This window comes from Lissotriton vulgaris, chromosome 11, assembly GCF_964263255.1.
Source record: "Lissotriton vulgaris chromosome 11, aLisVul1.2, whole genome shotgun sequence".
NCBI classification, from domain to species: domain Eukaryota; kingdom Metazoa; phylum Chordata; class Amphibia; order Caudata; family Salamandridae; genus Lissotriton; species Lissotriton vulgaris.
This window is the reverse complement of record NC_141699.1, coordinates 399,647,969-399,660,367: the sequence shown is the minus strand read 5'-3', so window position 1 is coordinate 399,660,367 and position 12,399 is coordinate 399,647,969. Positions and strand designations below refer to the sequence as shown.

Genomic DNA, 12,399 nt, shown 5'->3' with positions numbered 1-12,399 from the left:
ATCCCGCTGCAAGGAGTGGCTTGAGCAGGCCGAATCTAGTGTGTTTCATACATATATAACTATTATAAAGAGAGAACACAAACCTTTTGGCAAGGTAAAATCGGGAACCACAGCGCAAATTCACACACCCAATACATTGTTGTAATCCTCAGGGTGTGCAGATAGATATAGGCTATAGAAAATTTTTAAAAAAAGGTAAATTTAAAAATATAACTTAAAAAGAAAAGTAGTGCCCTGAAAGTAGCGCCGGCCGCGATGCTGACGGCCACGACGTAGCGCTAGCCGCAACGTACGTGATGACGAGGAGGAGCGGCGATGACGTCAGGAGCTCGGGGGATGAGCAGTGGCTCAGGTAAGGCTCTGGGACACGGGGCGGGAGGGAGCCGGTGCAGGAGGTTGGGCCGGAACAACTGCGGTAAGGCTCCGGGTCTGGGGGCAGCATTTCAGGCTTGCGTGCACTCCCGCCCCGGCCTCCGCCCGCCACGACATTGTCCGGGACACAGACAATGTCGTGGCGGGCGGGGGCCAGGGCGGGAGTGCACGCAAGCCTGAAATGCTGCCCCCAGGCCCCTTCTGCCCCAAGCAACGTTGGGGCGGGCTGCTAGTGTATATATATATATTTTGTACATACATTTTAATATTAATTCAGCAGATTTCCAGATTTTGTTCAACAGTTTGTGTGTCTGGTTATGACTTAAGCTTTTTCATCACAAAGGCTGGGCACTGTCTATCACCATAGACTGATGCCCCCATATATTGGTAAGTTTTGGGGAGACATGCAAAGTAAAACAGAGGGTGGACTAAAGCTTTACAATCGACCCCCAAAAAAAAAGAGAAAAAGCTCATTAAAAAAAGTTACCAGAACACATTTTATTTCACTTCAAAACGAGGAAAAAATGTATTAATTACAAGTCCAAACGTAACTGAAAAGCTTGACAGGTAGCCGGAAAAACAATCACTAACAGAGGAAGTCATGGTACCAAACATGGACAAGTTCTTGATTAAAAACAAAAATCACAATAGAGTACAGTAACATTCAGAAGCAGATGTCAACTTCTAGGAAGGCCACCTTGGCTATCAATAAGTGTAGATAAATATGAAAGAAATATAGATATATATTAAAATAAAAACAACCTATTATGCTTGAGATACCGCTGCAAAATAAACTTAAATAAATGCGAAACTCTGAATAGTAGACCAAAACCCATTGTACGAGTAAAATCTCGATGCCCCTTCTCAATATAAAGTTGTAACAAAAATAAAACAGAGCGCAACTCTTGCCATCTGCACGATAGTGAATGGAGCAAACCGATTGGATCTCATTTTTAAATTAAAAAGAAAGACATAGTATTGTTGTTTGATTCACTTCCTATTATTGCAAGAAAAAAAATTTGATCCATCTGTTTTTTCCGCTTCAAAACGGTCTAAGCTGTATCTGTTTTCACTCTGTCCCGGCCGCTTAACCACAATTGATTTTTCATCCTGTCTGCACATTTGTTTTCTTTATGCAGTGGTGTAAAACAAATCTACAGCATGAGGTGTAGCCAAGCATGTTTCGGTAAGCAACAATCAATTGCTTGCCTTCAAGTTCAATTTTGAAGGGAGCACTGACTTAACCAATAATATTTCATTATGCGGGATTGATATAAGCTGATAAAAAAAAAAACTCAGGAATACCGTTGAAGGTGATTTGCATGGAGATATCCTGAAAATGTTTGAGTTATGGAAGGGTTCGATGGTATTTTTTCTGCAAGAATTCGAAGGTCTTCATACTCAACAAGCTTTTCCTGCAAACTGGGCTCTAGGCTCTGATTTTGAATAAATAAACTCTACAGTAGAAGGGAAGCAGGAAGCTGTAATAAAGGAGTTTAGGCTGCCTCAATCCACATGTTAATTGGTCATTATGGGAAGAACCCGCCAATTCATTTATGAGACCAGAAAAGGACAAAACAGACAGCATGAGAGGTCGCACTCTTCCACACACGTACCCGGACCTCAAATACCATCTCAGTGGTATTAAAAGGGTACACTCGCTTAAGTGAAATCCGTAAAATAAATTGCGCGTACCCAAGTATAATTTATTCCAAATAAAGATGTTGAACCTGTATCATCATATAAAGGAAGAAAAATAATAATTTTGCTTAAAAGGGAATTATGAGATGAACACAAGTTGAACATAAGTTGGTGTCAACTCATTTTCCTTCCCTCCATCACCCTCAACTCCAAAACGCAGATCTGCGCATGACAGGATAACTCAAGGATTTTATTCAGTTTTGGAAAGCCACTCATTTTGATGGTAACCACAGGCTATTGACAGCAGCAGACATAAGAAGAGTGGAACATTCTTCAGAGGGGCAGAGGTCTGTATTCTGATATCACTGCAGGCCACCAACAGCCTAGAATTGTACTTGACCGCGCACAAAACAAAAATAAACTTTGATTCAAAATAATCACCAACACATGACGGTCCAGAAGAAATGTAAAGAAAGAGACCCCGGCTGAAACTGTTCCTGAACAGACACAATCCATCCATGGTCAAATAGCCAATGATGAATGTTACCAAAACATATCTGCCCTCTTCTTTTTTTTTAAACTTATTGCCAGGTTTCCAAGCCACGAAGGGTGGTCTAGTTGTACAGGCTCCCCACATAAAAATTGCATCCTCTATTGTTAGGGAAGACCTCCACTGCCAGTTTTCACATGTACCCAGCACAGAAGCTGTACTTTCTGCAAGGTTCTTTTGCCCAATCATAAACTGCTGATCCGATCTGGCAGATAAAGATGTAGCCTTGAACAATTTCTTCTGAAAAATTTCAAAAATGTGAAACAATGTCAAAAATGCAAATATGATGATCCATTGCCTGAGCGTTTAACAGCTGGACCTGGGCAAATAAATATCGTCTGGCCCAAGAGGGTAGGAAAGTAATGAAAGGGGAGTACTGCAGGTGGCTCTTGGAAAAATGCGCCGGGACAAGAAGGAAGGAGGACCCTACACCAGTTTCTTGGCCTCGAAGAAGCCTTTCAGGTGCCTCATCTGCCATAATCCAGTCAGGATCAAGATACCGGTCTGTGCAATAGACCACCACAGTACCCGCTGGTTGGTGCTCTCGCTGGTCATTCTGAACCTCTCCTCTCGGTACTGCAAAGGCAAACAAAAACATTAGCAGGCACATTTTTTTCGATCACAGACCAGAAATACAAATCTGTTTTTAGGCATATGCATTATTTTATCAGTATTTTTTTTTGTACATTTACTTAGTGCAGTGGCAACTTTTTAGTCTCTACTGGTTTTTAACAAGTCTAGATCAAGTCCACATCAAACACAAGAGGTCATTGCTCAAGGTTGCAAAGATGTATGTACCACTGCGTGCGTATTGGTCCTCATTTGGAGAGACCTTGAAGAGCTCTCCTCAGGCCAGTAATGGTCCCCTTTTTAGCTCAATAGAGTTGGTGTTGCGGGGCTCTTGTCAGTGTTAATACAGTTCGATAGAAGCTAAAACAGAAAGGACCCGCCAAAAATCTCTTACCCGACCCCGACAATGTTAACATTTTGCATAGGCTATCATGGGTGCAAGTGGGCGATGTAGGCACCAAAAATGTGTGTGCCACGTTATCGTGATTAAAGTATTTGTTTCTCCTGGGTAAGGACAGAGTATGGGCTTGACTTGAATGGAAGTTGGCTTAGCTTGTAGTACCTCCTTTAGAAGCAAGATGACTCAAAGCTAAGGGCTTGCTTCAGGAGAGATGCGGCTACAAGATCGAATCCCAACAAGGCCCTATCTGCCCTACATCCTTGTGAAGTCCATAAATTGAGTACCACTAAATTGACTTACAGTAACACATTAAATACAGCACTTCGAAACAGGCAAAACTGCAGTGGAACAGCCACATAACCAAGGTCCTTTTATAACTAGATCTACAGGCTTTGACTCAACACGCACCATTCTGTTACAACATTCAATCGCAGCCAACAGCTCAAGCACACAAGGAATGGGGAAACAGAGGATATAACAAAACTAATCGAAAAAAAAAAAAAAAACATATGAGCCATTCGGTCACATGCAGAGTACTTTGACAATAATTCGGATTCACTACATCTTTAACATGTACAATTCATATATTCACCCAACTAACACCCTGGTATACTCTCCTACACCCAAGCAGTCACACAATAAAACAACTAACTGATGATAAATCCAAGATGCGTTGAGAAAAACCTTAAAAACCTTCAAGACATATGACTCGTGAAACATTATGGCAATTAAAAACGATGAGACGGCAACTAGATTGCAAGTAACATGTGAAACAGCTAAAAAAACACAAGTCTTGCACAACACGAGACTCTACCACCAAATATATCTGCATATAATTCATCACGCCATACAGCATTGTTATTCACCTCTGTCCTGCATCTATATACTCTCAGCCACACAACAGCCAGAGCACGAAACACTCAGAACTCTTCAACAAGGGGTTTCCTGTCATCACTGGATGTGCTCATTCTGAGCACCAAACAATGACATAGTGGAACTATACATCTGAAAACATTCATGACCATTCCCCAACTCAAAACCTATTATCACAACACACACAGATATTTACAAAGATGGTGGAATTGGGGCTATGGGAGTTTGAAGCAGATGTAATCAATCTGGGATGTTTCCCCACAACTTAGAGTGAGGCGGCCCATTGTCATTGCAAGATGACATAATGGAATGATGTACATGCGATTACTGATAAATGCAATACAATCTGTTTGAACAAAATAAAAAAAGAGATTCACAAAGGTATTTAGCCGATTATCAAACACCCATATCATATTTTCAACAAGCACATCACAAATGCAAATGTTCCAAACACACCCCACAAGTGTACATAGTTATCTGTATACACTCTGCACACATAGAACACATTTCTGAAACCATAAGAAAGCTCCGTATATACACAATATCTGCACCTGAAACAAGATCTGCATCCATCTCCATATGTACAATCTGCAGAAGATATGATCGTTCCAACCTACCTCACTTCCAGTCATATGCCGCACCACATGCATGCACAATCATGCACTCTCCAAAAAGAACGCCAACATCTGAACTCAATCTGGAATCCCCTTACATCTGCCACAAGCTGCATGATAAACTCTTCCCAACCTGCCTAACAAATCTGAAACATGGATACAGCATCAGAACTTATATACATAACACACATGCAGCTTGTGTGCAAAGACCCTAAACACGCTACACACTGCATAAAGTACTTTATCATACCCAAAATTTACCCTGCAAAGATCTAGAAAGGACGAACATTCTAGGCACTCTTCATCTAATGCCGCTACTTGAAAAAACATGAACAATAACGGATCCACATGGATGTAAATATGTACAGTTCTTACCTCCCTGTACCTTTGCTTATAGATGGGTTGCCTACGCCAATCAAACTCGTACACTGGCACAATTTACTCAAAAGCAACTGTTACTTCTCCTGCACACTCGCTACCTATGTACTGCCAGTGATGCGATGTACCATATTTTTGATCAGAAAGTTACTGTTGCTAAATAAATTAAACATATGGAATGTGCTGGTGTTAAAATTTCTACTATTTTTACCAACATCAGTATGCATTATCTTCATGATTTTTGTAGATGGCCTTCATCCGTTTTACTCAATTTATACCAAGCTGAAAAATAAGGAGGAGGTGTGAATGAAATCTAGCACTCTGCCTACTTCTGAGGAAATAGATTTGAAACCCAACAAATATAATTCAAAAGAAAACAGAGACAAACATTGGCATGAGTTGCCACAGAAACAAAACCAGGAAACGTTTCTCAATATCTTATGAGGAACTAAAAGAAATCAAAAAGGAAATGGTCAATGTGCGACTGGTTTGATAAGAATAAAAGGGGATTCATTTCTGAAAACGTTCATATTCTTCTTTGCTCTCTGAGAGGGAATGAAGGAGGAAATCATTTTTAGAGGTCTCTCGTCTCCATTAAGAAAATGGTGGAGTGCTATCCCCGGGAGCCTACCCCTTCATCAGACTACGAGTTTCCTGGCGTATCAGGGCCAAAATTATCAGGTTCCCAAAAACCGAATATGATAATTCCACAGCTTGAGACACGGGGCCAAAATTCAGTAGTATGTACTGCGGCATTGTAGGGGTGGGGGGCACTAGGTGGTGTAGGAAGGGACAGAAAAATCTCCCTCCAGATAAAGCTTAACCAGGGCTTGAGTCGAGGGTAGATGCTGCCTCCCCACTATTTTCAGAGGATTGACTCCATCTACCATGCCAAGAGGTAGGGCCCCTCAGAAATATGCTGAACTCATCCTTGTGTAATTTTCTGAGACCAGGACACTTTCAGCAGCACCTGCATGCGGTCTGCTTTTGTTCAGAGTAGCATGCAGGCGGAGAAAGGGCTTATCAGATTACAGCTGTGCCCATAACAAAAGCCGACATTAAAGTGCCATTACGTCACTTTTTTTTAGTATCCTGGCTTGGAGCTATCGGGAGCCTCACACCTAGATGCAAAGGAGCGAAAACAAAGTGTCACATCTTATCACTTTACAGGTACTTAAGAGAGAAATGCTTTTGACCTTGTCAGACCCTGTATATAAGAGACGTGCATACACTGTAAGAATGTCAGATGTGTTGGTCTTACCAGTATTCACACAAATAATTTAAATACAACTATTTTTTTTATTGCACTTCAGCACTACGGTCGTGTCAAAGTGCTATGAATGAAAAATAGTGGTACTGAAATTGGTATTTATGAACGTGTGATTTAAAATGGTCTGACACCCTGCATTGGGATGAGTAGTGCCACTACTCATGCCAATGCAGGGTGTCTGAGCACTTTACATCACATGTACAGATCGTACATGGACAATAAATCGTGTGAATAGCAATATAAAGGATGTGTTACATAAGACAGTGACAAGGCGTAGGAGTCACAGGTAGCTCATACCTCAATGTGCTATATTAGAAGGATTACAATTTATGAACTGCAATTAACAAAAGGACCTATTTCTTAAAAGCAGAAATACACTATACATTTTTATTTTATGTAAAAAGTCATCTGCTAGTTACATAATGTGCTTTGCTGGAGGCATATTAACCATGTATGCTACTTTGATTCGAAACTAGGACTAGGCAAAAAACAGATCTCTCCAGCAAATACGTTATCCTACTGAGTTATTTCAACATTAATATTCCCTAAGATTTAGTGGCATACAAAGTTCTCTGCAGCAGGTGCCTTAACACATAAGATATTTTGAAATTCGGACATTGTAACCAATTAAGCAGGACAGATTTACTGCCACATTTTTCCTCGTTTCCAATTTCTTTGTGGCAGGGTTTAAAAAAAAGTAAATGTGTATTTGAAGCCTTGATTATGCATCAGAGTGGAGTCAATATTTTGGCACAACCCTAATGCAAAATGCAATTTTCTAAATATTGCAAAGTGTTCAAACGTACTAATGATAGACCTGCTAAACCTATGTGAGGTCTTAAGATCTGATTTCACTTCCTGTGAGGTCATGGGTTGTTATGTCACGCAGTGATGTCAAACTTATTCTGCCTAACTTGGTGAGTCTGACCCCCACTTCTTTTTTTTTTTTTTTTTTTTAAACTTGAGCCCCAAGCGAAACCCGATCATCACTCCCACACCAGGCTTTAAAGTTGAGGGCCCCCATGTGCATCAAGTGGATGGTAAATGTGGGAACATTTGGGCCACTAATTTCCCACAGAAGGGAGGAGAAAGATAAGGAATCAGACCTGGTATTCCCCATTCTATGGAATGAGTTGTTAACTCTTAATTCAAAGAGGTCTTCTATCCTAGAAGGAATGTCAGACAGGAATCATTGTACCACAGCTTTGCCAGTTAATCCACAAGCAATCCATCTAAAAGGAACTCAGGCGGTCTAAGGCTCTCTTCACTAACCACCCCACCCCACCTCCCGGTTGCCTCACTCTACCATCGTAAAACAAACTTACTCTCTGGTAATTTTGCTCCTTTTGGATCTGTTCCACCTGGTCCAGCAGCTGCCGCACCCTAAGTTGCAGCTCAGTCAGCTTGTCCTTCGCAGCGATCTCAGGATAGTTGTTTGCATGCTCTCCAACCTGGATGTCCAAATGTACCCTCTGTTTAAGGGAGATGAATAGACACCCATGTCAAACTGATATCTCAGATCCTGACTATTCACATTCATTTTTGCCACATCCTTACTGAATATTTCTGGGTGCGGCCATTAGGAGTAAGACCAGGATGTATAAAACCTTCTCAGTTGGGAGGCAGTGGACACAGGTGTCTGTGACATCATGCAGTCTCTCTCAGGTATACTGTTGTGTCCTTAGTGGAAAGACACCAGGAGCCAGGATGTATATTCAAGACTTGTTTAATCAATGTTTTAAGATCAGGTTACATCAGTGATGACTCCAGCCAGCCTAGTGTGGTACCAGCCCCACCAGGAGCAGCCTCCCTAGCTGCTCAGCCCATCTCCAACTGCCACATTCACCCCACTCAGTCACCCAGGCATTCCACGCATCACAGGCACACCAACATTCTATTACCAAGACACACTCTGGCTGAGCAGCTAGAGGCAGTAGGCCTAGAATACATGTTATATAACTATGTAGGATATAACATTACCTCTTTTTCTTTAAACAAAAACAAAAAGAAAACTAGAGGAATGAGTCCAATACAACTACAATACAAATCTCAAAGATGCAGCAAATTGACAAAGCATCAAAGAAGATGGAATCATAAAAGAGGAGAAAATCAATAACAGCACAAATCACATATCTCTAGTATGCAGCAATGACAACTAAGCATCAAAAGAGAAAAACATACGGTAAAGGAAGGATGGAAAAGATTAATACAAATAAATAGCAGAATCCCCAATCCCCCTTAAAAAAAGAAACTTTCATACATATTTCAGTACATAGAACTTAGAAATTCTTACTGAAACGAGAAGTACTACAATGCAATGGGTAAAGGAAGAATACCCTGCGACTACAATCCCAAAAGCAAGGGAAACCAGAACAAATGAGTCGGCACCCAAAACACCAACCAAAAAGGTAAGTACAAATGTACTGAGCGCAACTTACAGGGAATAAACACACATCCAACCAGGATAGGTTTTAACCTAGGTACAACAGATGGGAACTAACCTATGTCCCAACCCCCTCGTGGAGGTTACATACCCCCATAAAGTAGGAGTAACACATTGTCCCAATAAAATATCCAATTTGGAAACTTACCGATGTACTAAACCCCTTGAAGAGGGTATACACTCATATGTAGGAGTAACTGAACCTACGACCATCCCTCATGCAAAGGAACTGTGAAAAACACCCTTTACAAACTAAACTAAGAAAGTCCATCATTGGACTAACATTAACGCGTGGCATCACAACAACAAAAAAATGCAGTAAAAGAGACAGCACATTCCTAGTAAGCGCAGAAGTGACACACCGGTGAGCGACCTCTCACCGAGTAGTGATTAAAAACACTTTCCCTGTAGAAGAAAAAACAAAACAGCACAAACCAAAATGTAAAACATTTCTCATACACACCTGTGAGAAGTTACATTACAATAAAAGCCCAAGACACATTGCAGTGTAAACTAAAATGTCGTGAAAATAAACCTACACCTAAAGTAATACCTAACAGTGCGATCTGTAATTACTCATAGTTCTTGTACAGACATGACTTGTGTTTCCAAAAGCGCTTACAGATGACAACCTCTCCGAGTGAAGAACAATGTACAATGCAGGAAAGAAAACAAATGAAAATCTCCTTCGACACACTTGGAACGAAGGATCACCACTCCAAGACCTGTGCTGCTAATTGACGCTCCCAGTCCTGGCGTCACGTGGTCTCCAATATACTTGACACAGAGGATCTCGGCGAAGAATTCCCACCAGATGTTCAAAAATGAAAACATGCCCAAAGAACTTTCCCTCTGACAAACATGAAACAAGGTTTTCATAATAATCTTCCCCAAAAACGATTGCAAAAGATGAGCAAGACGTGAACTCCGCGTTGAGACTCCGCGTTGAACCTAGACTTCATACCTCCTCTTCAAAGCTGTTATGATTCACTCATAGGTGAATCTTGAGTGAAACAATACTTTTACCACCACAACTTTGTTGAAACTATATTGACAGTGCGCCGTGGTTAGCACACAGAAAGGACAATCCCAAAAATGGCGGTACGTTTTTTATGTAGGACCAGGTGGTTCCCAGCACGTAGATGCTCCACAGCGGACCTAAGCAGCAGAAGCTCGCAGCCGACGGAAGCAAAGGGAATCCTGGCAAAGAAGAGGTAAGCCCGCTCTGTATAAGCAGAACGCGCCCATGATTTCAAACATCCACAAAGCGGTTAAACTGTCAGCTGTCCAGTGGGGCTACCCAGAACCATTTTAATATTAAGTTTTAGACAAAATAAAAAATAAAAATTCGAAACCGGCAAAGAGCACAAAGTGTGAACCGCGCTAATTGCCATGTGAGAGGCTTCAATAACCGCTGTGCACGTAAAAAACCTTAAAAGTGGCCCGCATAACTCTGCAGTGTTCCCCGCTGAGACAGAGTCTAAACTGTCAAACAATGTGGGGCTAAGTGCTACTTCTGTAGTATCCCAGCGGGTTCAACATTCAACAAAGTTCCTTCAAAGCGGATACCTTGGCAGTGAGGCCACAAAACGGATGATGAACCAAATTTCAAAAATATTCTCACAGTGTTGGCACTACACGTTAATTGTTCTCATAGCAAATTACTTCTTAGCACGGCGTGAAAGTCAGTAAATTACTGTGCAGCACTCCAAGAGTCATTAATTACCACAAAGGCAAACCTGCTACTGTGCAGACATTGCACAACGTAAAATCTTGCTTCTTAAAGACAATTAATCTCAAAATTGCCCCATGAACTTAAAGACACTGAAGGCTCAGTAGAGCGCTGTGGCTGGAACACCAACAACTGGTCCTTTTTGACAAAATTGTGCCTTGACCTTTATTCTGTCACTTTACTTTAAAGGCACTCTTCTCACATTAACGTGATGTGGCTGGTACACCAACACCTGGTTGTAGAGACGCTACCCCTCCAACTCACAGTCAATTTAGTACATTACCAAGTGGCTGGAACTCCAGATGAGGATGTAGTTGAACTTCTCAACCAACTCACTGTTCACCGTTGTGGCTGGACCACCCAAAATCGGTTGTAGTTGCACTACTCCACCAGCTCACAGTTGCAGCTGTATTCCCAGGCTGAAGTGTCAGTTGGTGGTGACATTGGTCGTTGGGGCTGTCCATAGGAAGGACACTGGTGGGGCTGGAGCTGGCTTGCCTAGAAATACCTTTTTTTTCTTTAAGTTGCTTGTAGTAGCGCTTGGTTACTCTCTTAGTTCTTTGGTTACTTAGTTACTTAGCTGCTTTGCTGTACCAAGAGTCAATGGGGTTCAAGACTGTCCTCGTCGCCAAAATTATGTTGTGTCCTTAGTGGAAAGACACCAGGAGCCAGGATGTATATTCAAGACTTGTTTACTCAGTCTTTAGATCAGGTTACATCAGTGATGACTCCAGCCAGCCTAGTGTGGTACCAGCCCCACCAGGAGCAGCCTCGCTAGCTGCTCAGCCCATCTCCAACTGCCACATTCACCCCACTCAGTCACCCAGGCATTCCACGCATCACAGGCACACCAACATTCTATTCCCAAGACACACTCTGGCTGAGCAGCTAGAGGCAGCAGGGCTAGAATACATGTTATATAACTATGTAGGATATACAATATACCAAAAACCCTGCCTAAATTTCATAGTCTGTAAGGAATTTGACTACTTTCCACATTCCCTACGCGACACTGTATTCGGGACCTCAGTGCTAATATCCCTGGTCTGTAGTGGAGCTATTCCCCTAAGCTTTACACAAAACCCCCTGGGTCACTACCAGAGCCTTGAACTAGAGAAGTTGTAAAGGCACTGAAAGCAAAGTGTGGGCCAGGTGTAACTAAATTAAAGGCCCTACCTACTCTTCTCTGTGTAGAGGGGAATTGGTGACAGATGACTATGTAGCACAACAGTAAAATGACTAGTGAACCTTGAAAGACCAAAAGTGCTGCAATGCTTCCTCACAAAAACTGTGAACGCTTGTCCCCCAAGACCCATATACAAGTTCTTTCACAGAAAAAACTGATTTTAACAGACTAGAATACTAGCTTCAAGCATTTTCGGATGTCCTGTGAACAAGTCCCTGATGAGGACTATAACCATAAAAACCCTTACTATCAGGACCTGCTCACTTAAGAACCAAAGCTCTGACTAACGTTAAGCATAAAAAAGACTATTACTCAATGGATAATGTAGCAGTTGTCTGTGTGGTTGCATGGTAATTGCACTGTGCTCCAA

The 12,399-nt window shown here is 41.8% G+C and overlaps 1 protein-coding gene across 2 annotated transcripts in view; it reads right to left on the bottom strand.

The window, feature by feature from the left end:
* Window positions 1-850: 850 nt before the first annotated feature.
* Window positions 851-12,399, bottom strand: part of TMED4 (transmembrane p24 trafficking protein 4) — a 35,938-nt gene continuing 24,389 nt past the window's right edge. Inside the window, exons 4-5 of one of the 2 annotated variants that reach the window (XM_086943428.1) lie at window positions 7,994-8,140; window positions 851-3,139 (exon numbers count right to left, since the gene is read on the bottom strand). In XM_086943428.1, the coding sequence (XP_086799554.1) occupies window positions 2,990-3,139; window positions 7,994-8,140 (297 nt within the window). In that variant the 3' untranslated portion in view covers window positions 851-2,989. The remainder of the gene's footprint in view (window positions 3,140-7,993; window positions 8,141-12,399) is intronic. The other variant, XM_086943429.1, reaches the window with a different exon arrangement.